Source organism: Ambystoma mexicanum, chromosome 1q, assembly GCF_040938575.1.
Source record: "Ambystoma mexicanum isolate Mex_15411 chromosome 1q, UKY_AmexF1_1, whole genome shotgun sequence".
Classification (NCBI taxonomy): domain Eukaryota; kingdom Metazoa; phylum Chordata; class Amphibia; order Caudata; family Ambystomatidae; genus Ambystoma; species Ambystoma mexicanum.
The window spans coordinates 1,241,361,471-1,241,388,264 of NC_090922.1; the positions used below are offsets into that span (position 1 = coordinate 1,241,361,471).

The window sequence follows — 26,794 nt, forward strand, 5'->3', positions numbered from 1 at the left end:
AGTGATTTCTTCTTTGTTGTCTTGGTTTTTTGTTTCCTTGTAGTGCCACTGGCAGTCTCGACAACAGCGTTCCACTTTGTTGTAGTTTCCTTGCATGTGTTCAATGTTATATTTGAGTTCCACACGACCCAAGGCTCTCCTGATAAGCCTTGGGGAAACCTTCCCTATTCCCTCTATGCTAAAAAACCACGGTAGGAAATTGCCATCTGTTTTCAGGGTGAACAGAGGCCCTAAGGGAATTGCCGGAATGTTCTATTGGCAATGCACAGGGAAGTACACATCTTTCTATGACAGAGTAATGAGCCTCTGCTTTGTTAAATGCACATGAAGTAAATCTGATGGTGACTTGTGTTCCTTTCAGCAGTGTTTTGTATTTAGTCACTTTCCACCAACTGTCACTGTGGTGGGTCTCGTATCAAATGCTGTAAGCGTCGCAGCTTTTATGAGGCATTCTTTGACCCATTAAAATGCCTTTTTTCGGTGTATTTCCCATAAATTGTATTTGCTTATTTGAGTAACAGTCTTAGCGATTCCACAATCACCCCAGTGTTAAAATACGTCTTTATGGGAGGGCACAAGGTGCTCGTGGCCTGGGCCCCCACCTAATCCGGAGCTCCCACATGTCGGTCAAAGAGGTCAGATTGAACTGCACCCAGTTAATCATATATTATAAATGTCCTGCTAGTTGCCACACGTTAATGCATATCAAGGCTGCCACAATAAATTCCATTATTGTGTTGTTGCCTAAATTGGCCCAGACATGGTGATGCCATTTTCAAACAAGTTTAAAAAAAAAAAAACAGGGAAGAGAATCAAATCAAATGAATGTGTTACACCAGGAGCCTGGTTAAAAAAAATGTTCCAACAGGCCCCAGGACTCTATCGCTTAACTTGAGAAAACAAATCAGACAATAGCATGTAGGTAGGTGCCGTCGAGGAAAAACAAGTACAGTGTAGGCCCCCATTTAGGTTACATACTTTTTTTTTTGCAATCCTTCGTCTCCGTTGGCCAGTCCATCCTGAATCAATTTCCTCTCCAATAAGTCAAAAAGCTCTTTCAAGAATGCAGCAGGGCCAAAGTCAACGAGGTTTGAACACTCGACATCAGCCTTCCCCACCAGTCTTCGTCTGAGAGAGTTGTAAATTTAGTGAAGTGTTTAGCCAACCACTTTGTCCTGATGTCACTAGCGCAGGGGCAATTTAGGAGCAGGTGGATTATTGTTTCTCGGTCACAACTATACCTCCTACTATTAAAGTCCCACAGAATCGGGGGCAGCCTTACCTCGATTACTTCCTTAGTGGGGTATAAGTTCATTCTCACCCATAGGAAGTTGTCACGTTTATACTTGCAAGGAAATTTAGAAATGTATGGTGGTAGTGAAACCCTTGCTCTCGTGTCCTTAAAGTTGTTACCATAGATCGCTGAATTTCATCGCACAGCTAGCGCTTGGATCCAGTCGAGGTCGTACAACTTTCTTTTGACTCGTGCTGGATATTATGCTGCTATTACCCTAGTAAACATGTTATCATTACGGGATGATAATGTGCTTTTCTGGGGAAGCCCTGGTGTACCATTTTTCATCTACCATTTTAATTCTCTACGGGGAATTAAAATTTGTGTGGAAAATGGTGTTGTCATTCTTAAAATCCCAGTATTGATTTGCCTTAAGACAATTGTGACGCCAGTTTCAATAAACCTATGGAAGGATGACTGCAGTAAAACACATTAGCATGCCAGCATCTACACTGCCCCCAGAATATGGCGAAGCTGTGCCTAAACAAACCATGCCAAACCATGTAAGCTTCCTTGTGTCCTCTACATCTTACTATTTGAAACTGTTGGAACAATTGAGGCCGTATTTGTCTCATGACAATCGGGCAACAATTTCAAGGGCAATCATTGGAGCTAAACTAGATTATGGCTCGCCTGTTAAATGGAATAGGTAAAGGAGATATGATGTGTCTCCAGATCTCGCAAAATAATGCGGTGAGAGCAGTCGAGGGACTGAAAAGGAGTGACCATGTCTCAGTAACTGGGAGAGCACTGCACTGGCTTCCCATGGCCAGTAGGATATCTTTTTGTCTACTGTGCATTACTCATAAATGTTTGTTTGGAGTCAGCCTTGCTTACCTATTTAATCACATCTCCTGGCTACCGGCCTGAAGAACACCGAGATCCAACAATGTGGGTCTTCTTCAAACTCCCTGGGCTAAGCTTGATGTGGTAGCTAGTTTTGTGGCACCAACAAGTGCCACAAAACAAGGAGTTTTCAAAGTTGGACTTAATGATAATGATGTGTTATTTATATAGCGCCTTAGTCCAAAGCGCTGTACAGAGCACATATTTACATACAATATCACCCAACCGAAATTGGTACTCATTTATTGACCTCGGAAGGATGAAAGGCTGAGTTGGCCTTGCTGGGATTTGAACCTGCAATCTGCAGATCACGCTCAGATCGCAGCAGCGAGCGCTCAACCCGCTGAGCTATCTTACCAGACTTATCTTAAGACTTTGCAGTGCTGCTGATACAGGATCTGACCTCTGATTTCATTTGAATCTGCCTTTGATTTTTTTTTTTTGTTACTGTTGGCGCCATTATGCCCCCGTGACTGTGACCGGCACCTTATAAATAAATATAAATAAACAAATAATGCCAAAGCTCGTTTTTATTTTGATATATGTATGTCTGTATATATTTGAGTAAAGTGGCACTCTTTTTGAATTGCATTTATATAAATATGTTCTGCAAATTGTTTTTGCAACAAATGTAATTCTACATAATCACGTTGCATTGCTTAGTAAATTGTATATGTTTCATCGTTCTGCACTTTTTTGTAGGGAGGCCAGACGGCGCTCATACTTGGGGTGAGCCATGGGAGGTCTGATATGGTGAGAGTCCTGCTATGTTGTGGGGCGGATGTGAACGTACAAGATGATGATGGTAATTCGGCTCTGATGATTGCCTGCCAGAATGGACATGTGGAAATCATAAAACTGCTCCTCGCACAGCCCGGATGCAACATTGCCTTAACCAACAAGGTGAGCATGCCTTTCTGAGCTGGGGAGAACTCCATTAAACTTTGCTCAGTCAAAGGTGACTGGCATAAACACCGACCTGGAAGTAACATCACTTTTTCACAGAGTGACTACAGCGCGCCTCACAAGTTTCCCGGTATCCTGCTGGTAATTCCGGCGGGATGCTGGAACACTGCCCCTAGCGTCTCTGCCACCTGATATTACTGGTATTAGTTGGATACTACGGGCGCCGTAGACGGCAGTAAGTTCACATTCTATGGAGTCCAATAGTGCTACATGGGATGGGATTGCTGGAAGGTCCGCACCGGGTCTACCGGTGCTGGTCATTCCAGCATTTCTTTGCTGGTAGGGGCCTGATCTACAACCAGGTCAGGCCTGCCGGTAGATCGGAGCCCCCGCTGGCAAACTCGTTATGGTAAAAATGCCAGTACTGGTACTCAGTCATAGATCAGCATAGGAAATCCCCTCGCACAGATTGAAATTATAGCTCCTCCAGGTAGGTTATTTGCACATGGCGGATATCCAGAAGAGCCAACTCTCACTCTTAAAACCTCAAACCACTGAGTGGCTGTGAGCATCTGACATCTGCACCTGTTCCCTTTCATCCAATTCACAAAGCATAAAAGTGCAGCAGATCTGGAGCTGTCCATGAGCGTCTCTGAGATACCTTTGACAAATATTTGTGGATGACATGTCAGAGATAAGGTAGAAGGTGAAAATCTAAAATACTCATGGACTCTTCCATTGTCCCTGTGTTTTCTGAGCCCACCTGGTCAGCGTAATCATCAACACCAGCAAAGTACAGATCAAGCTGCTCTTAGTTCTACATCGTCATGTACTCCTAGTGGTGAGATTTCCATTCTCAGCTGAGTAGTCTATCACTTCCTCCGATTCTTCCATCTCCCAAACCATTTCTGATGCTTGATTGATTGGCTAATTTAGAACATTTCTATAGGGAAATAATACTATAGGTCTCTAGCACTAGACTTTAGCAGCATAGTTCAATGGGAAGGTTTTATATTTTGACCTGAGCATTGACAGCGGATCAATAGAGCTCAAGGCACTGGTGAGAGCTGCCTGCATGGCAAAATGCCTGGCCTGCTTTCGAACTTAATCCAAAGAAAAACAAATAAATTAGATTTGTTCTCAGTTACAAGATATTTTACTGGAAAAGAAGGAATTGTTCTGGAGGCGAGATCGGCTTGGGCCAGAGAGTTATTACATTAAAATACTAAGAACTCAATTTTAAATGTCCCTCTACTGTGGCCGTCCAACCAGTGCAGAGAGCATCTGGCAGCCAAGACATGATCATATTTGTCTAACCCGTATATGAGATGAACAGTAGCATTTTGTACCCTTTGAACTTTGGTGATTAGAGACCAGGGAAGACCTGCATACAGAGCATTGCGATCGTCCAGTCTGACAATCGTTTAAGATATGACAATATGTGTTGTGTGCATAGGCTTTTGCCCCAAATTCTATTTCTAATAGCCTTTGATTTGCTTGCTGAATTTAAATGACATTTTTCCCCCTCCCCCACCTGAAATCTTTGGAAACATTGGTTAAAAAGAGAAAAAGTTATTCAGAAAACAAAAAAAACACTATTTTCGGCCTAGTTCGAGTCATTTTCCCATAGAGAAAAAGTGCATTGATTGGCCACTTGTAGTGTGGAAACCCCTGGATGGATTCCGACTAAATAGGAAACCCTTGGACACATACTACTGCAGATGGTATGGTGTAAATCTGTTGAGTGGTTTTTAAAAGATGAAACAGAGATGGAGGTGCCCATTGTTCCCAAAAAACGTTTATATATCGCTCATGGTCCTTTGCAGCACAGAGGCTGAGATGCTTTTCAGAAATTAAAAGCTGCAATTTTTTGTACTCGATTTCTGTCATTCCCGTTGTAATAGAGAGGGAAGCTAAAAAATGAAAAGGGCTCAAAATGATATTTAGAGGAGGAAAACGGCTCAGGCTAGAGGGGTTAGGGGTTGGCTTGGGAGCCTCTTTGGAGTATAACATTTTCTGCTGCTTATCAGGGGAATACTGGGGGAATCTTACTAGATTACTAGGGTAACGTCGCAAGACACACTCGAAAAAAAAGAAGATGAAAGGGGGAAATGGGAGAGGATCAGGGAGGAAAACACAATTAAGGGGAGTGGGGGGCAAGAAAAGAGGAGGGACTCACCTTATGAGTACCAATGAGGATGGGGAAGACTTTCTTTCATTTTTGAGTTTTATTACTGGAATCACAGGTGTATCTTGCAAAATTACTGTGGTAATGTCACAAGATGGTATCGGAAAAGAAAATGCATTCACGCGAACCGAAGAGTGAAAGTGGGTAATGGAAGCGGGTCACTGATGGAAAACACAATAGAAGGGATTTGTACGGACCAAGAGAAGAGGAGGTGTGAGAACCAATGAGGAAGGGGAAGACATTTGAATTCTGAAGCGTTTTACTGTTGCCACGGGAATCAGCAAACGTTACGTTGCGTGGGGAATCATTCTACTCGGGAATGATTATCGCTGGAATACGAATAGGGGAAAAAAGCCACTAGGATAGTCATTTACATCTGCACAGATCACATTTATTAGGCAGGGGGCAATGGCTCTATGGGAATAATTGGTGAAACATGTACAAAGGCCCCCGAAGAACAAAAGTCTTGAAATGCACCGAAAAACTTCAGTTAAGAGAGAGCTATGGTGCTCGGATTTGTTGCAACTAAACTCTTGAAATTCACCTGGTATCGGAATGAATGAACCTCTTAACGCAATGCCTCCCGGTTGTAAGGTGCATGAGCACATACATGATATCACCAAAGGGATTCCCAATACCATATACAATGACATCATGAGGGTCACCAATGGAGATGGAGTTAAGATGGTCATCACTTCCTACACCAGATGAATTTCAAGGATTTTCTTGCTACAAACCTGATCACCTTAACTCTCTCTTAACTAAGGTTTGTTTACTGAATATATGTATATACTTCTAGACAGAAATAGTCTAAATGCTTTCAATGCTGACGCTTGTCGGCTTAAGCACAATTTCATATTCTAATTGACAACAGACAATACAAAACATTTTATTTTCTTAAACATCAATGACAAGTGTTGGTATTAGAGAGAATATTTCAACATAGGCATTTCACTTGAGTTTCTCTAACGCCATTGACAAGTTTTGATATCAGAAAAAATCTGTATCATAGACTTTACATTCAAAGAGAACTCCTTAATCACATGGTGATCAACCACAGGTATATGTTTTTTTTTTTTTTTATGGTGCAATAGCCAAAATTTGACTTTTAACATATTTCGACATATAGTATACAAAAAATAAAAACAGTAAAAAAAGGAATATCATCCAGCTATTTACAAGTTTTAAATAAAAAAAGCACTTCATAAAAGAAAAGAAAAAAAATGGAAAAGAAATTCAAATCAACACAAATAGTTCAATCTGTTACTAACTTCAATTCCCTTAAACATATTCCCACCTCAATTGATAAAGCCATCTCATTTCCAGAAGATAATCTTGCCCAAAAATCATCGGTATTAAGATGAGACTGATCATGGACACATCTACCAAAAAGTCTGACCCTGATACTCCAGGTCCCAAGACAATTAGAGAATAAATGCTTAATAGTCTGGACTTCACTACTAGGGCACCTGTCACAAATTGATAAGGTCCCCCCTTCTTTATCTCTAATAGCTAATAATTCTAGAGTAGGAAGTAAATTTAAACGGAATCTCAGAAAAGTAGATCTAAACCGAGGGTTAGGGGGCTTCTTTAAATAAGCAGGCACGAATGATAAGCGTTTATCCAGCAGTGTCAAAGAGGCTCATATTTTGGTTCTTCACATATCATCAATTGTGTGAATCCAATCAGCCAATTTTATTTTTTCTTTCACTTTTAAAGGGTTCTGCATAAGCAACACAACATCACAGTCACAGCCAGATAATAGTTCTAAACATTTTTGACCTAATCTGTACAGAAAATCATTGGTCCCTTGATGCAGCTCTATAGCTGCTTCCTCAAAGAGGGAATTCGTAGGAGGATCTAGGATTAATCTGTAGAGAGTCAACCACTTCCACTCTAGCCATGATCTGAGTGACGAGAGACCAAGTTCATAGCGCAAGCAGACAATGGGAACACAGTCTGGCAGACTCAAAGTATGTTTCCAAATCCTATATTCTATAACATCCCATTCCAAGTCCAAAGCTACAGCGTTATAATCCAAACCATATAAAATTATGGGAACTACCTTCCCAATATAAAATCTTATAACGGGAAGGATAGAAAATTTGCCAAACTTGGAATTAATTTTTTTCATCTGAGCACCTAGTTTCACCAATTTTAGATCAATAGATGACAGCAGACTAGTCTTTGATGAAAAAGATCTCAATTCAGTTCCCGGATAAGTTATTTCTGAAACAACCTCTACCGGAGACTGGTCCAACTTCCAAGCAAAATTCTTCACTATTTTATTTGGTCTCTTGAATAGAAGAATCTTGGATTTTAAAGGGTTTATACTTAATTTATTGCTCCTAGCATACGATTCTAATGCGGTCAGCAGACGTTGCAGCCCCACTTGTGAATAATCCAGGACTACGACGTCATCCGCATATGCTAGCCAATTAATTTTTGCATTGCCAATGGAAGGAGATATTAAACCAATATCCTTCAACCAGTTAGATAGATCCGCCATAAAGAGGATGAAAAGCAGGGGAGCTAATAAACAACCTTGTCGTACCCCTCTATTAATCCTAATTGAATCAGAAAGCAGACGCGCTCTACCAAGTCTGACCCGCATGTAATTGTTGGAATGCAGCTCTCTCAGAATAGAAAGTAAACCAGGAGGGATTCCCCAGGCATCTAGTTTTCCCCACAGTAAATTGCTATCATCCATATCAAATTCCTGGTATAGGTCGATCCAGGCTCCAAAAAGGGCAAGGCCACCCTTGATAAATGATTTAGCAGCAAGGCAATTCAAGACAAGCCCATTCAATGAAGTAGAAAAGCCCTTTCTAAAACCAGATTGCTGCGTAGGGATAATTCCCTTTGTTTTTGCCCAGGTTTCTAATTCCCCTAGAATGATGCCTGAAAAGATTTTACTATTGGCATCTAGCAGAGAAATAGGGCGATAATAGAGGCCAGTGACCTATCACCCTTTTTATAGATAGGTATAACTATAGATTGTTTCCAGGAGTCTGGTATTCTCTTCTGGCTAATGATGTTATCGAAGAGGTCCTTTAGAACCTTTGCCCAGGTGACTGGATTCGATTTCAAAATCGAGTTGCTCAAGCCATTCGGACCAGACGCTCTTGAGGCTGAGGATTTATTGATTAGCAATTCAAGGTCCAGAACGTTAAATTCAAAACACCAATTGGACATTATATCCTCAACCGAACACATTGAAGCCTCAGAGTCATAGACCTTGGCAAAATGGTCAAGCCACACCCCCTGTTGGATAACAGAGTCCTGTTTCTGGTGATGAGATACCTCATTCAAACCCACCATTGACCAGAAATTCTGAGAATTCCTACGAGATAGGGCACAAAGCATTCTGTCAGCATCCTGCTGAACTACCAAATGCTTATGGGCACGAAGCCAATTCCTATAATTATTTTTTAGCTTTGCTATTCCCTCCCCATAAGCTTTCACACATAGGCCAGATCTCTTTAGGATCGATCTCTGACGGGTCAATTCAGTTTTTCGAGCTATAATTTGAGCATTAAAGGAATGTTTATGGAACCTGTGGGATTTCTGCATTTGAAGCGCCACCGGAGCCAATTCAGACAAAAATTTTTAAAAAAAACCCAGGAGTACAAAACTCAGACAATTGCTGAACAGATAAATAACTCATCCTATGTCTCAGCTCCTTGTTTAGTAGTTGACCTCCTTTGGGAAACTTTCTAATAACATTTCCTGCATTATTAATAGAGAGCTCTTGATCATAGCGAGGGGCCGATGAAGCACAATCATAAGACAAGGCCACCTTCAGCATAGCATGGTCATCATTGTTCCCATCCCCCACGATCAAACTACAGCAATTCTCAAAAATATTTTTTGAGACAAAAAAATAATCAATCTTGGAGAAAGAGGAACCTCTATGCCAAGAAGGGGAGTTAGGAATATCCCCCCAGATGTTTCCATTCAGCATAAGGACATTCCAATCCTGCATAAACTCTACCCAAATTTTGCCATTGCTGGACTTCTGTTTGAAGTTGCCTGACCTAGGGTCCAGTGTAGAGATACATTGGGAATTGAAGTCACTGGCAATAAGAATATCATCTGCCGGCTATTGCAGGGAACAATCAAGTAAACCATCAGAAAGGGCATGCAAAAACTCAGATAATGGAAGGACCCCAGGGTTCCAATACGTATTTACCACTATCCAACTTGGACATTCAATAGAACTTCTTCTTGAAAGTCTCACCATAAGGATCCCCTGGATACTATTTGAGATAATAACACAGGATTTAAAGACCTCATTACTAGAGGCCACCAAAAGACCCCCCCATTGATCTACCAGCCCCTGGCGCCAAGGCCAACTGCTGAAAAATAGAATACCCATCTATTCCCAATAAGCAAGTTAACCAAGTTTCTTGAAAAAGAATTAGGTCAAATGGTATATGTTTCTGTTGGTTTCTAGTGATATAATGCATGTGAAATACACAGTGTAATGTGTTGCACTACTAATCTATAGGTTTGGGTTTGGGAAACTGTGCTTTCATTTTTAGGGTGCACAAAATATCTGCTCCATTAAGAATCACACAAACATGAACATATAATTCTCGAGAAGGGTAGACACTAACTAAACTCCCTCTCATCCCACTAGAATAGTATAACTGTGCTCAGAATGTCTATTTAAATATTACTATGGCTTTGAATGGTCAACATTTAAATAATCATCTGTAAACTCTGAAATGCTGTGCACCACTTCACAATTCCACTTTTCAAATATACCTCTGAAAACACAGGGCTTATCTTTGCTTGACTATTGTCAGAAAACACTGTACATTTTATGCATTAAATGCTATGCAATCTATTTTAAATCACTTCACCCATTTCCTTTGGCTATTGTCAGAAAGCAATGTGCATTTTGTGCCAGAAAATGCTGTAGCATTCTTTTGTACATCCCATCCCTAATCACTTCCTTTTCAGCCCACCCCTCCCAGTGGCTTAAAGCATTCCCCTCAATGGGTTTAAATTACTAAGAGGGGTGTTTATACTCACTACTGGGTTTGACTTTTAAAGCGCAGGACCGGTATGGCATCTCACAGCTACAGGCAGCTTCACCCAGTCAGTTAGACCTCCTGGCTGCCATTCTTCTCAAAGCATCTGATCCTATTTTGGTAAGTCCTGCATCAGGTATCCTCTGGGAAAGAACACCGTGTGGAGTTCTCCCATCATCTCCTAGTTACTATCCCACTTCAGCACTCATCTCTCAGGCCAGGTTTTCCCATCTGTAGACTTTCCAGAATCCCAAATTGCCCTCTAATGTCTGTGTGTTTTGGCTTATGTAGAGGCTGCATTTTCACATGCAGCGTCATCTGACCACATTTTTCATAGGTTGAATCTTCTCATTGATTCCCTCCAGAAAGCGACACCCCCCAGTGAAACAGCACTCTATTTAGATAGGTCCCAAATCACAGAATCACATCATTTTTTTCCTTAATCTTTGATAGGAACATTGTCTGTTATTGATATATGAATTTTCAGAATTGACCAAAAAAAACACAGATTCTGGCACATGCAACATATCCCCATAGCATAGAAGATTATAAAGTTATTGTTATGTGCAAATGCATAGATTATTGATAAATATGTGGTACATACGGTGGGGCATGCATCCCTTGCTCTGAACAGTCTTTGTTCCCTCAGACGGCCTAAGTATTACAAAGTTATAAGTGAAAGTGTACTCTACATTATTTGGACACTTAAAATGGACAATAATATTTCTGTTGTTATTCTGTACATGGAGACCCATTTAAGTTAACCATTAACTCTAGACTAGCAGAGATGGATTTTTATGGCCAAAGTCAGAGTTCAGAAAGGCTGAAGCTGAGTGGATCATAACCCCCTCTAAGAATTCTTCTGTGGAAAACAGACGTTGTGCATGTGACCAACTTTAAGTCCTAAAGCGAACCGGAGAACGTGGAAAAGCAGTTTTTTAAGTTGAGCGTATGTCTCTGTGGGTGGAGCCCAGCTTAATGGTTTTACCTAATGATGGATAAGAAGCCTGGCTTTGACAGATGGCCGACTCATGACTTCAAAAGCCTTTGTCCTCCCAAGTTTCAAAAGCATGTATTCAGATAATCTGCAATCATTTGGTTTTTAAAGAGACCATGGGCCTCATTACAAGTCTGGGGGTGTCCCGCCGGTACTAAAGGCTGGTTGCCGCCAGACTCATAACAGCGAATCTGGCACCTGACTTCCCGGTGCCACTGGGACATTACAAGTCCCGGTGGAGCGTGAAGTCAGGTGCTGGATTTTGTAAGTCGCCATTCCCATAGGACTCCACAGGAATGGGGACACAGAAGAACTGACACCATTGCTAATGGTGCCAGTGCTTCTGTTATAACGGTGCCTACCGGGGCTGATGCGCAACCACCCTGGCAGGCAGAGTTGTAGTTTGCCGGTCCGGAAAGGGTGCTGGTAAATTGCTACCGGCAAGTTCTAGTCTTTCTTGATAAATGTCCTTGTTGGTCTAGCTTTACCTGCATACTTTATCTGAGTATAGTTCTCTGATGATTTCAAGTAGATAGCTCGGGCATCCTTTGTTTTTGAGCTTTTGCCATAATAGGGAGCGATCAATACTGTCAAAGGCTTGACTAAGATCAATGCTGGTCATGTATATGTTTTCCTTCTTATACATAGTTAATGTTTTAAATTGATCTGGTGATTGTCCCAATTCAGAGATTATATCAGTCCCTGTGAGTGTGTGGGCATGAGATAGTAAATTTGAGGAAAGAGATTAGTTTACTTTTTCCCCCTGTTAATAAGGAGATGTAATTAAACATTGAGGGGATCACCCCCATTTGTGAGTTCATTACCGTGGGAATCATTGTTGTACTTAGTATTGCTTAGTGCTTAGGTCTGGCATTTCTATTTAGGTTGTCACATTTATGAAAAAGAAAAAGAAATATGAAATATGATGTATTAATCAGCGAGGGATGCTTAGGGACAGAAAGACAGTTTGCAGAGCCGAATTACGAGTACAATGATGGTCATTTTGAATCAGTAGGTCAAGATTGAGTCGCCTTCAAAAAATTGAAAATCCAAAACAATGCTATAAAAATGAAGCGTCCTGATGTTTTGATATTATATAGATCTGATAGATCAGTGGGTGCATTGGGTCACACTTCATTTTATGAATGTGATTCGCTAGAGTGCCATGCAGTAATTGTTCATTTACGAGGTAGTCATCAGAAGCAGGAAAGGGACACCTCATTTCAGTTTTGTGAAGTGACATGAAAACCCAGAATTGGAAAACACAGCCAGTGGCATAACACAAATTACCACTTACCCCCCACACAATGCGGTAGAATGCTCCAGACATTCTCACTTTGTATCGATCTACGTGAATACTGCCAAGCGAAAAATGTTGAATCCAAAAATGCCAGGTTTTTTCCAGACATTTCCCCCCAATTATATGCTCCCCTTACATTTTTTATAACTCTAACCACCCCCCCACATATAATTGCGGGAAAATGTGCCCCTAGAAATTCTGCATTTTTTGATTGAGCATTTCAGTCCACTCAGTAATTGGTTGATACACTTTGTACACAGGTCTTGGATCAGTCTGGGGGCCCCCAAATGGTAGGGAGTACCCTGAACCCCAGCGGATACATGGGTATCCGGTACACACAATTGGTCAGTAGGACTCCCTCCTGGAATTGTTTGGTTTTGCATACCCATGAGGTAACGTGAGAGTTCCCCCCAAATGACCTACTGTACTTCACTTATCGATTTCGGACGTTTGAAAAGATAAGTTACCCTTGCACATATCCCAACCTGTGACCTTTGAGTTCCAGGCAACATATGCATTTTCGCTGTCAACATGTTTTACTGGCTATTTTGTCAAACACCCACAAGCTTTGCAAGCAGTTGGTTAGATTGTACGGGAAGGTTGCAGTGTATGTGCCTGGTACTAAAGCACGTTTTGAGGTAATGTGCATACTCACACTGCATTGCTCAGTGGCTATGAACTGGTGTGAACTTCCTGGGTTGGCTACTGGTGGGAATGCGCCATTTGTGGTTTTACCTTTGGCGTAAAGCGCTATATAAACCTAACAAATACAAATACCTGCAATTGCCTATTCTGCTCTCACAGAGCCGAGTGCCCATGCCACCATAGGATCTTTGGTGTTTGTTGTAATGTCTCAACCATCATGTTTGTCACAGGTTCCAGAGTGGACATGCCGAAATGTAAAGACGGTTCTGGCTTAAGGAATAATGTGTACCAGTTTGATGAGTTAGTGATTTCTTCAACTGGTTCTTTTGACCAATGTGTCCGACTCACTCTTATTTACAGTACACTAAATGCCACACATTGTGCCAAACATCTGCCCCAGAACTCCTCAATTTGTCTGAGAAATCATTGAATTGTGGTTTGTGATTGTGGGGATACTTTTTATTGGGTCGTGAGCTTATCATTTGTCACAGCCCGGCCATTGCCAGGTTCTTCCTGCTTGCTCATGTATGGAACCAAGATCAAGCAAGTTTCTCATTGTCCAGTGACATAGTGCAAGTGCTTTGAGTTACGAAACCTGGCACAGGTGAAGTATGGGCTCATAACTCATCAAAACCTCGGAGCATTTTATAGCTGTCCCTAACACCTAGGTCCACACACACTCTGCACCTTACCTTATACTGGGAAATCTGCCCCGTTCCCTATTGTCTACACTCTGGTTACTTGATCCCTTGCCGGCAAATGGCCTGCCCGCCATTCCCCCATTTTTAGCTCTCTCTCCCTTGTATGTCTTCATACCTCGCTGTGTACTTCCCCCTATGACTGCACTCAATACATACCCTAAAAATAATAATCATCATAATAATAAAGTGACATTTTCAGCCAGTCCTACTTGTTAGGCAACAGTGCGTTGGGAATTGGAGGGTTACCCTTTGAATGTGGAAATCAAAACTACAACTCGCAGAATGCATAGTGCTGTGTATCTTGAACGTGTTTCAAATGACATGTGTCGGCAAAGCAGAATGTTTTTGAAGCCTTCTTTTCCAGAGTTAGTCAGGTAACGTTCAGTGCCAGCCTGGCTGGCAATACTCTCATGGCTGTGCTCGAGAGATAGGAGCAACGCGTTTCCTTGAATTAGTGATTAACAGATGTAGAGATTTCATTCTGCTGCCATTCGGACAAGGCGGTGTACAGGAGCTGTTCAGTAAACCTCACACACTGGCTCACTGATAGCAATCACTCCATTACACACGCGTATGCACCTCCTCAGAAGTCTCTGATTTGTGGGTATTGTTATCTAGCAACACATTAACCGGTCCAACTATCTTCATAATTAATTAACTGTTCTTAGCAAGACGTGTTCTTCATTGCCTTTTTTTTGTAAGGTCGGATCAAATTAAATTATTTTTTACTGAATTGTTGTATAAGTTATATTGAGACGACGCATTTGAGTGGAACATGGAAACTGCTCAGAGTGGTTGTGCATTGGTAGATTTCGGAGAAGTGTGTGTGTGCACACTAGAGTAGAATTTGCTGAATGTTCAAAGGGTGCGTGTAATTAGATTTACATCCGATTTGCACGTGCGCATTGGATGTGGCTGTGGGGGCAGCAATTTACAGACAATTGACACCAAGGCCCTCAATGACGTCTACTTGGTCATCCAAGCCTGGATGGCCCAGCACCAGCTATGTCTGAATGACGATAAGACGGAGCTACTTATCCTGGGTACTTCACAACGCCTTAGCAAACTTGAGCCATCCTATCAGTCATTCATCATAGACGGCAACTCCATACAAGTCTCGAAAGACACCAAAACACTAGGCTTTTACCTAGATTCCACCTTATCCTTGTCAAGACAAACTAATGCAGTCAGGTCCACCTCCGCCTACACGTGCAAACTCATTTCAGCCTGTAGACCTTTCCTCACCACCCACAATAGCGTCACACTAGCGAGAACACTTATCATGGCAAAAATAGATTACTGCAGTGCTCTATATTTAGGCACTAGCCAAGAAAACCTATCCAAACTCCAAACCACCCAGAACAATGCAATTCGAGCAGCCCTGAACATCCCTCGTAACCACCACATCTCAGAAGCCAGAACTAGCCTTAAGTGGTTACCCGTGAAGCAGAGAATTTCCCTAAAAACGCTTGCCCTCACGCACAAATGCCTAGCCAACAAGGCTCCGATCTATCTCTGCAGTCGGCTTTCGCGCCACTCCACTTCCCAGCCACTAAGAACTGCCCAGACTAACTGCCTTACTATCCCCAGGTTTAAGCTCCAAAAAGCCGGAGGCACCAGCTTCCCTGTCCTAGCCTCCAAACTTTGGAATACCCTCCCCGCTGCCATCAGAGCTGAAGACTCCTTCAACACCTTCAAGAATAAAACCAAATCCTGGCTCTTTGACCAGCAATAGTTGTGTCAGACATTTGTCCTGCTTACCCAGCCCGCCTGTTCCCTTACATGATTTCCGGGCTGCTACCCTCCCAACTACCTCAGGGATACTTCCTCTGCTGAGCCTAGGGATACTGTACCCTGTGTAATATTTGTAATTATTAAGTTTGTTTTTTGCTGTTTTGACACACTTTTATTGTAATTTATATCCCTGTATGTTCCTTTCTTGCAACCTTGTACAAATTGCGCCCTGATGCCCCTGGGCCTGTGGGTTTGCGCGTTATAAATAAACAAATACAAATATAATGTAAATGTGGGGCACACCTAAAAACGCAGATGGAGCATGCCGAATGAGACAACGGGAGCAACTCACGTGCTCTTTATCTCCCTGGTCACAATTTCCCCTGTCCCAACCTGGTGTAAATCAGATTTGGGACCAAGGCAGAGTACTCAAGTTTCCTGTGGCCTGGCCACGCGCGAGAAAGCCACCCAGTCCTGGTTTTGATTGGAATTCTGAGACTTGTAGTTTTCCTAAATTTCAAATGAGAAAAAAAAACACAAGACCCAGAATCAAAAGGGAAGAAACAGGACTGGATGATGTTCGCACGCATGGCCATGGGAAACTTGAGAGCTCTGCCAAGGTAAATCTACAAGAACAAATATCAATTATTAAAAACCTTTTTTTCCCTAAAAGCGTTACATTTCCCTTTGTGGATCTGGAACTCCCTTGAATTCTGGTACTCTCTTCTTCCTGAACCGTCAAATCCTGAGGACCACTTCACCTGTGCAGGGAAAGAAGTAGGTGGGGTTGCCAATCAGTGCCTAAGTGTAGGCTGTTATTGCAGAGTTGAGCAGATCTATTAATTCTGTGAAGGTCAAGCCAATCACTAATAGAATGACAAGTTGTCCAGGCAATGATGGCTACTATTCTTAGGTCCTAGAAGTTCCAAGGAAGGAGAATAGTAGGTTGTAAGGAAATAATTAATACAAACATAAATTTGCTAATTCACCAATACCTATACAAATGCTATTTGTTGTAATTTTATATGGATGGATGAAATGTTGAGACAACTATTGTAGCGGGGGTGAGGGAGTCATACCACGCACCTTATTGGGAGACAGGTGTAGGCAGGCACACAATATACATATCTTCTGACCCACCTCTTACTAGTCTCCAAACCCTGCTTACCTGCTTGATGAGCTTCGGTGTGACGTTGCGAAGGAACGGAAAGGCAAAGGTTAGTGCAGAAGGTATTTTACCAAAACCCCTAAGGAGAAAGACACTTGGTTAGAATAACTGCTACACAAAAGGAAAGGCGGACAAAGGATTTTTTGCACATGATCCTTTAGTTGCTCTTTGGTTATCTATACTTTTCTTCTCCTGTTTCGGGAGGCCCTGGACCATGGAGGACGCCCGGGTTGGGGAGGGAGGGCCGACGTAGGGCTCCCCGAGGCTTCCAAGTCTGGGGCGATAGTTCCCTCCGGGGCGGAGGATGTCTGCATGATTTTAGCGGCATCATCCAAATGGGATATTCTCCGGAGGGAGCCATTATAAGAAAATTGCAGCGCTGTGGGGAAGAGCCATCTGTATTTGACTTTCCGCTCTTGGAGGAAGAGGGTTAAAGGTCGGAGAGCCCTTCTCTTCTGAAGGGTTGAGAGGGAGAGATCCTGATAAATTTGAAGAGGGTGACCTTGAAAGGAGAGATCATCTCCGGACCGACTGATAGCAGAGATAGCTTCTTTTGTGGAGAAATAGTGAACTCTTGTTATGACATCCGGGGGCTGGTCGGTATCTACTCCCCGACGCGGACGCAGTCTGTGAGTCCGATCCAGCAGCAGTTGGGATTTATCTAGATGTGGGAGGAGGATTTGGAAGAGGTCTCCTATGTAGCCTGCAAGATTTTGGTCGGGGACTGAGGACGGAACTCCCCGGATTCGGAGGTTATTCCGACGAGCTCTGTTTTCCAGGTCCTCTTGTTTGTATTCGAGGATCTCGCACCTGTCTTGGAGGGCTCTCACTGTTTGCTGAATATCTCCCATGGCAGCTGTTTGGTCTTGGGAGCGGTCCTCGATCTCACTCAGTCTTTGCTCCACCTCGGTCACCCTGTGGTCCGTTTGTTCCAATTTGGAGGTGAGTTCCGACATGCAGGACCGAAACTCGGCTTTAATGTCTGCCATAAACGCCAGTAGATCACCTCTGGTAGCTGGGGTGTCACCCCCTTCCTGGGAGATCATTGGGGTGGGAGTAACTGAGTCCGGTTTTTTTCCCCTGTCAGGAGCGGTGAGCATGGTAGCAATGTCCACGTTTTTAATAGCTTTCGACTGTCTCGACATGTTGGCGAATCGTGGGTGGGGAGATGGATTGGAAGGCCCCCCCTGTGGATGAGCGTCAAGGCTTCTGACTGAGGAAAGGGAATGCTGATTCCAAGCTAGGCCGGTGCACAGTGGCTTCAGATAAAGAGGTGAGCTCTCCAAATCTTGGTGGTAGGCAAATGTGTGGGGCGTAAGTCCCAGTGGGCAGGTGGACTGATGTGCGCCCACTTAAGGACTAGACCAGAGAGAGCAGAGCGGGTGATGCAATGGGCCGGGGCGCCCCAGGAGACACGCCGTCGGGTCGCTTCTGAGGCCAAAGGGGGGCCAGGGGTAGCCCGGGATGGAAATGCGGGCAGCGCTGATCAGGCTCTTCTCCGAGCTCGTAGCTGTGGGTCACTCACCGTGGCCCGGCCTGGACCGCTCCTCCTCCCTGGACCCAGGCTTGGATTCCCTGGTGGGGATGGTAGCGGGAGGGGACCTCCAGGTCTCGGGCCTGAGCGGCGGCCCCAGATGATGATATGGGCCGGGACGCCCCAGGAGTGCGGCGTATGGTGTCCGGAGCTCCGAGTCCTGGGCAGCGAGGGGCGGAGGCAGGGGCCCGCCGGAGGGCAAAGGAGGGGGGGGTAGTGATGGCGTGGCCCCCACCCCAGGCGCCACGGCAGGTCCGGAGGGCCCCTCCCGTGTGGCCCGGGTCCTCACCCCCAGCAGCCCCTACCTGATGGGCGCCGTCCGCGCCTTCCCTCGTCAGGCGGTCGCGTGCAGGTCCAGATCGGCAGTGCGGGAAGCGGGGGCCACCGAAGGAGAAGTCCGGGGGTCTGGTGTCGCTCCGCCCGGGCGCTCAAAGAGCTGAGCCGCGTCTGGATGCGGCCTCAGGAAGCACTCCCCGCCCTCCCGGGCCGAGAGACGAGCACGGCCGCCATCTTGGGAAGTCGTCGCTAAGGAAGGCCCTGGGGGCCGGAGCGGATATCTTCGTCCCCGTCGGGCGTCACGGGCCCAGCTTCAGCCTGCATGGGCCCCAGGTCCTCCGACGTCCTTGGGATCAGCTGGGCTCCAGTACCGAGGTGTGAAGCCGCATTAGGGGCCCAGAAGCGGCGGGCTTCGCACGGCGGGCCTCAGGGGAGCAGCCACATCGCTGGCGCTCCAAGCCACGCCCCCGGTTATCTATACTTTTCTCTTCCGGTACACCAGCAGGGTTTAAGAGTTTCGTAGAAAATGGGTAAACCACAAGACACTTTTTACAATATGAACTAACCATAAGCAGCTGCGTAACTAAACCTTAAAACATATAAGAGTCATATTACCTATATAAAACAGTTCCTTAAAAATGCAAAAAGTCCTAAACAAAATAAGTACAAAGTCTCTATAGAGTGCACTGTAAAGAAAAAGCCTATATGTAGGGTCCTTGGGTGGTAGACAGCCTGGCCAGGGCTGTCTCCAAGTCTTCGCTGCTGCTTGATGTACCTCTGTTGATGGTTATGTTAGGCAAACTGTTCTTTATAGCAGCAGGCAGGCAGCAGCACGTATGTGGGGGGAGGGGCCTCCATTCTTTACTTTGGCTGGGCTGCATATGCTAGGGGTAGCTCAGCAAGTACCAGTAGCGTGTGTGAGTCCCTTGTGTGATATGGCCCGGGCTGCATACGTCAGAAAATGCCCACCATTAACTGCAGTAATGTGGGGCTCCACAACTCTCCTAAACTCGGGCCGCATATGCCAGCTGCGTGACGTTCTGGTGGGCCACCTGACATGGGGCGGCCCCTTTAATTAATGTGCAGCCCGGGAGGCTGAAAACATTTGGAGTGCTCTCCGTTGTGGGGAGCGCTGGTAACTGCAATCAGTGCCCGGGGACTGGCAGTGACAAGAGATTGCAGGGGAGGCACCGGTGTTCTTTGGTGCTCCGTGACTGTCAGGGGAGTGCCTTCATTCAGGCACGGGCAGTGGCGGTAAGACTGTGTCAAGCGGATTGCCATGAGTTTCCAAACGTCGTAGCGGTCCTCTCATATGCAAAATTGTCTGGATATGGTGTTTCAGATGTTGGCGGCCATCCGGGGACAGGCGTAACCTCCTTGCACTCTCAATGTATTAAAGTGTGTAGAGTGGGGTGAACTACTTCAGGTTTACACCTGGGTCTTTGCCATGGGTATCCAGGGTTTGACAGGAAGCCAATGCACGGTTGCATGCCCCATTTTTATATTTTCCCACCTTTTCAGTCTAGTAGTCTTGCGGCAGCACTAACTGCTCACTGGAGGCGGTGCAAGCAGTAATAAAGGAGGTCTCCGTAGCGGTTGTTGGCATGGTTCAATCAGAATAGTTCCAGTAACATGACCACAAGGGCTGTGTGTGGTAAAGACTACTAAGGCATGATTTGTCAGAGAGATCTTAGTTTTACAATACAGTTTCTGACAACAGCTTTGATGTGTGGTTCCAGAGAAAGAGAATCATTGTAAAATAAGGATGTTTAGTGTCTTTTCTCAGTATAGGTTCCAGTTTCTTTGGTCAAGGAATAGTGGAGGCTCTTGGGTGGGCAAATTCTTATTTCTGTTCTGTTCAGGTTGAGATTTAATCTGTTCTGAGTTGTTGGTTTGTTGTTGTGCCATTGGTATGATTGTTGTATGTTAGGGAGAATTCTCTGTTTAGGCTGAATGTCCTAACCTAGTGAGTCCCCAGCAGCTTTGCTGGATTTTTGGGGTTTATTTTTTTCTCCTGCCAAGAGTGAGACTCTTTTACCCTCACTCTTGGGCATGATTTGAGTGTGTTTCTTTGAATCTAGGTGTGTTTAATGGGCTATGGGGTCTTTTACCCCATAGGGCTTCATGTGTTTTTGGGATGTGTGTTACCCAGCACCCTCAGTGCAGTGACACAGGGGTGTCATAGTGGCCCCCACTGAAGACTCCACACCCTGGGACTATCTATGTCTCCCAGGGCATGTAAAGTCACCATTGGCTTTACTAGTCTTAAATTCTGAACAGAACCAGTACAAACCATCATATTGTGGACGTACTGGCTGGGGCAATTCAATTGCCCCGGGGTCTGTTAGTCGAGGGGGCACGTCTCCGTCCCCCCTGATCGAGTTTTGGCTGGTGGCAGTGGATACTACTTTTTATATTCAACCGCAAATATTTTCCTATGGGATTTCCCATTGTTTTAGGCTACTATCTTTATTTAATTATTTACGGTAGCCTCGAACATACCGCCGGTTTATTTAATTAATATTAATTCTCCGGTTGGTATTTTTTGCCAAAACTTGATTCTAAAATGGCGTATGTGTTCTCTTCTGTGACTCCAACCCAAGTCAAGCCCTTTGTTCCACTTTTTGGCGGGCTTCTCCACAGAAGCCCTCCAAAGTGGTGCCACTCTGTCTGGTGGGATGGAGGGAAATTTAGGCACCCTGGACTGAGTTGCCTAGGCAACTCAAGTCGCACTCCATCCTGATTGGCCCAAGTGGTGAGCCGACCGGCTCACCACTTAGCATGTTTGAGTGACAGCTAGGCTGAGTGAATGGGGGTTTGCTGCATAAAAGCAGAGCTTTGGGGACTGGAACTTCAGAAGTCGCCACAGGACCTAAGAATCCGACGAGGGAGAAGCTGAGCCGACCTGCCACAACACCACGACCGGTGGAGCCCTGCTGGACCGTCTCACCACTTTTTCCCAACGACAGAGGAGATCTCCCGCCGGAGAGTCGTCTTCCTTTAACTGGTGGGGATAACCAGTTTCACCGTCTTTTCGCTTTCCCGACGTATCTCGTGGCCGCCTTGCCCGTGCCAAGCACCCCGGCAACCGAGATACCACGTTTTACCACGACCGCGAAACCAAGGTACCACCTTTAACCGGAAAACTCTGCGGCTGGTTTCTGCCCTGGTAGTGCAACGACCTTCATCTTTCCTCCAAGTCGAGAGCTTCTCTTCCCCTGGACGATGACGCAACTTGCACCCACTACCAGGAACAACTGCCAATGCTGGAGGATCCTTCCCACTTAAGGTACTGTGTCCCGCCTGGCTTCCCTTGCTACCGACTGTACGGGGTAGATTTAGCCCCCGGCTTTCGAACCTGGGTTAGCCTGGGGCACCTTGGCTAAACTTTTCTAAGCCTCTCTAAACGCTTTTCTGGACCCTCTGCAAGACTTTCTAAGCCTAGTGTAACTGTGTGATCTTGGGCGCATTTGTGCTCTGCTCTCTCTAAGAGTGGGCCCAGCCTTTGGACTTTGGCTCACCAGTGACTTTTTTCTCTCTGCCTTGCTAGCCGTGCTCTGGAATTGTAGAGTGGTGTACCTCTTCTTATTCTGTCTTTTTCCCTCCCTTTTTCACAAACTTATTAGAGTGCAATCTAGTTAAGCGCTCACCTCTGTATGAAAATAAGTGGTGTTTTACTGTGATTTTCTAGTAGGGAAAAAGGGGTGTATATATCATAATAGTAACTGCGTTTAGAATATTTTACAATAAGAGTGCTGGAGTATTTCAACTGTGTGTTTTTTTCTAAATAAATAATTATATACTTTGATACCAAAGCTCTGGTCAGTGTTTGCTTGTATTATTGTATCTGAGTGCCTATTGAGTATACTTTGCATACTGCCTAACTCTTCTTGAGGGAAGTCTGACTGCTCAGCCACAGCTACCAGGTAAATATGGGTGGTACAGACTGCTACCAAGTAGGTTTACTGCCAACACCTGTAGTCTTAAATCTTTTGCAGTGGTCCCTAAGGGAACTGCACAGGTTTCTGCCTAACACTGGTGTACAGCGGTGGGATTTGTATTGAGTATACACTTTAGAGTGCTTGAGGATACCTTAGTACAACTAACCACAAAGCTTAGCAATGAAAAAGTAATCTTTCTAACATGTCAACTATGGAAACTTATAGTCAAGAGTCCCTTGCTACAAAAACTGCTGATTGTTTAAGAGTACTGTGTAAGCATAAGAACCTCCTGACTAAAGGCAAGAAAATGGAGTTAATAGAAAGGTTGTTAGCTAACCAAAGTCTGGATGATGGGTCTGAGGAACCAACAAAGCCAGAAAATGTAGATAACAGTATAGAAATTGATATTGATCCAAATGTTGATAATCTTGAGGAAGAGTCAGAAGAGGAGGGTGAGGCTGCTGTGACTGTCCCCCCTAGGCCTCTGTCTGCTCTACCTGCTGTACCTACTGGGCCTTTACCAAGTCCCACACTAAGTCCTCAATATCTCGAATTAGAGAAAATGAAACTTGAACTGGAGTTCAAGAGACTGAATACTCTGGCTGAACAGAGACATCAGGAAATGAATCAATAACTAAGGCTAAGGGAAATGGAGCTCAAGCATGAGCTAGAAATGAAGAAATTATCTGTCGAAAATGCTTCTCTCTCTGGCTCCTCTAGAAGTTCCAGTCCTAAAAGATCCCGGATGCCTAAAGAATTGGTTGGTACGTATGAGCCTAAGTTGGATGTGTTGGATTGGTTGTCTCTGTTTGAATATAATCATGGGCTCCAGAACATCACAGGAAATGACTTACTCACCCGGTTGTTCTCTAGGCTTCCCCCTGTTGCAACTGATGTGATAATGGAGTTGGGGGGGGGATAGGAAAGAGCATGAATGTGTGAAACTAGCTTTGATAGCTAGGTTTGGGAAGACCCCTTCCAAGTATCTTAAGAGGTTTAGAACCCTCAAAAAGCATGATGGTACCCCTTGGGCTACCTGGGTGAGTGAATGTTTGAAAAACTTAGAGGGATGGATTAAGGGTTACAAGGTGAACACTTATGAAGGTATGAAAAATCTTTTTATGTTGGAGTCAATTTATGATGCCTGCTCTCCTGAGCTCAGACAGCACTTGGCTGATTCAAAGGAATTAGATTCCAGAAAGCTAGCTAAGGCTGCTGGCTTGTGGGTTGCCAACAGGGCCACTCACATGGATTCAGGGGTCACTCAGAAAAAGGATGAGGGAAAGCAGCCACCCAAAGTGAATCCAGAGAATTCTAATACCTCCCATACCAAAGAGGGCCACAAACAACAAAATAACCAGGGTAAGCCCCAGGGTAAACCGAATCAGGCTAGTGTACCTTCTGGTCAACAATCAGAAGAAGGTCCGAACAAGCCACCCTTTCAGAGAGCATTTGGACAATGCTATATCTGTAAGGCTACTGACCATATCAAAGGGGATCCCAGATGCAAGGGTAAACCTGCAGGGATCAGCACAGTCTCCTTAGCCTTCACTCCTGAGGATGAAGTACAGATGGCTAGTGCCCACTTTGAACTCTTTGCTGAAGAACCCTTGGGTCTTCAAGCAACTGTGAACTTAGAGCCTATGGGTCTGGTTAGTCCACAGAATAGGGTTGTGTATAACTCCCTACCTGTTAACTCTAAGGTGTATTATATGGACAGTGTTCTTGTCAATGACCAGGATACTCCTGCCAGGAGAGACACTGGTGCCAGCAGAACAGTAGTGGATGAAAGCTTCTTTCAACCTGAGGATGTGGCAAAGCACCCAAAGGTCCCACTAAGATGTCTGGAGGCCCTGTCCAGATGGTTCCTATTCTATCAGCCCTCATTCAGTGTAACAACATGACAGTGAGGATCCCTGTCAGTGTTCAGACTGAGGTGCCTGGGAAGGTCCTGTTGGGGAATGACCTGAGAACTCTAGGAGTAGTGTCACATACCCCCAGGCCTCCCAGTATGGAGAACCAGAACCTAACCAAATTGGCTAGAGAGGCCACCTTAAGGGACCACTCTAAGCCTATGGGAACCTCTACTGAGACCCCCACTACAAGCCCTGGTGTTAGTAAGTTGACCTCTAACCCAGGCACATTTCAGGCTAGTACATTAGGGAAATGTGAGCCCCAACCAAGCTCCATCATTGTTCCCCCAGTTTCAGAGTCTGTGACCCACCCTGCTTCTGAGGAAGAGGTGGATAGACCTACTGGGCCCCTACCTAGGCATAGGAGAACTGGCAATTCTCAATGCTGGTGGAAAACCAGGAAAGACAAGTCTAAGGCCAAAAACCTTCAGACTGTTGGACCTTCTACTGAAGAACCCAACTCAAATCCTAGTATTAGGGGGGAAACTCCTAAAGTAGGTAAGGTTAGATCTAAGAGGAAGGGGAAGCAGGTACATTGCCTAACCCCAACCCCTCCAACCAAGAGGCCTAAGACCCAACCTGCTCCCACAAGAGAGGTGGTGAGGAACCTTGGAGGCCCCTCTAGATCTAAAGGACTCCTTTATAAGGACCCCTTGAAAAAGCCTATCACAGGTTCAGAAGTTGTACCAACTTCTGAGGGACTGGTCAACCAGATCCCCTATAACTTTAAAAAGACTGATGTTCCTCAAAGGGTTTGTAGGTCATATAGCTTGCAAAGGAAAACCTTTGCTTGGGCCATAGAACATAGGTCAAGGTGTCACCATCAAAATGCTGATGGACTCTCTAGGATGTATGTCATCGACTAGAGGTATGAGGTTAATCCAGGAGTGGATTAAATCCTCCTGTCCCTTAGTCTGGGGGGGGGCGAGTGTTAGGGAGAATTCTCTGTTTAGGCTGAATTTCCTAACCTAGTGAGTCCCCCAGCAGCTTTGCTGGATTTTTGGGGTTTATTTTTTTCTCCTGCCAAGAGTGAGACTCTTTTACCCTCACTCTTGGGCATGAATTGAGTGTGTTTCTTTGAATCTAGATGTGTTTAATGGGCTATGGGGTCTTTTACTCCATAGGGCTTCATGTGTTTTTGGGATGTGTGTTACCCAGCACCCTCAGTGCAGTGACACAGGGGTGTCAGAGTGGTCCCCACTGTAGACTCCATACCCTGGGACTGACTACTGTCTCCCAGGGCATGTAAAGTCACCATTGACTTTACAAGTCTTAAATTCTGAACAGAACCAGTACAAACCATCATATTGTGGACGTACTGGCTGGGGCAATTCAATTGCCCTGGGGTCTGTTAGTCGAGGGGGCACGTCTCCGTCCCCCCTGATCGAGTTTTGGCTGGTGGCAGGGGATACTACTTTTTTATATTCAACCGCAAATATTTTCCTATGGGATTTCCCATTGTTTTAGGCTACTATCTTTATTTAATTATTTACGGTAGCCTCGAACATACCGCCGGTTTATTTAATTAATATTAATTCTCCGGTTGGTATTTTTTGCCAAAACTTGATTCTAAAATGGCGTTTGTGTTCTCTTCTGTGACTCCAACCCAAGTCAAGCCCTTTGTTCCACTTTTTGGCAGGCTTCTCCACAGAAGCCCTCCAAAGTGGTGCCACTCTGTCTGGGGTACTTAGGAGGGATGGAGGGAAATTTAGGCACCCTGGACTGAGTTGCCTAGGCAACTCAAGTCGCACTCCATCCTGATTGGCCCAAGTGGTGAGCCGACCGGCTCACCACTTACCATGTTTGAGTGACAGCTAGGCTGAGTGAATGGGGGTTTGCTGCATAAAAGCAGAGCTTTGGGGACTGGAACTTCAGAAGTCGCCACAGGACCTAAGAATCCGACGAGGGAGAAGCTGAGCCGACCTGCCACAACACCACGACCAGTGGAGCCCTGCTGGACCGTCTCACCACTTTTTCCCAACGACAGAGGAGATCTCCCGCCGGAGAGTCTTCTTCCTTTAACTGGTGGGGATAACCAGTTTCACCGTCTTTTCGCTTTCCCGACGTATCTTGTGGCCGCCTTGCCTGTGCCAAGCACCCCGGCAACCGAGATACCACGTTTTACCAGGACCGCGAAACCAAGGTACCACCTTTAACCGGAAAACTCTGCGGCTGGTTTCTGCCATGGTAGTGCAACGACCTTCATCTTTCCTCCAAGTCGAGATCTTCTCTTCCCCTGGAGGACGACGCAGCTTGCACCCACTACCAGGAACAACTGCCACCGCTGGAGGATCCTTCCCACTTAAGGTACC

General features: G+C 45.0%; 1 protein-coding gene across 3 annotated transcripts in view; it reads left to right on the forward strand.

The window, feature by feature from the left end:
• The window catches only part of KANK4 (KN motif and ankyrin repeat domains 4), a 1,485,983-nt gene that overhangs the window by 1,441,939 nt on the left and 17,250 nt on the right, over positions 1-26,794 (forward strand). For all 3 annotated transcript variants that reach the window (XM_069642033.1, XM_069642032.1, XM_069642034.1), the window contains one exon: positions 2,843-3,043. In XM_069642033.1, coding sequence (XP_069498134.1) covers positions 2,843-3,043 — 201 coding nt within the window. The remainder of the gene's footprint in view (positions 1-2,842; positions 3,044-26,794) is intronic.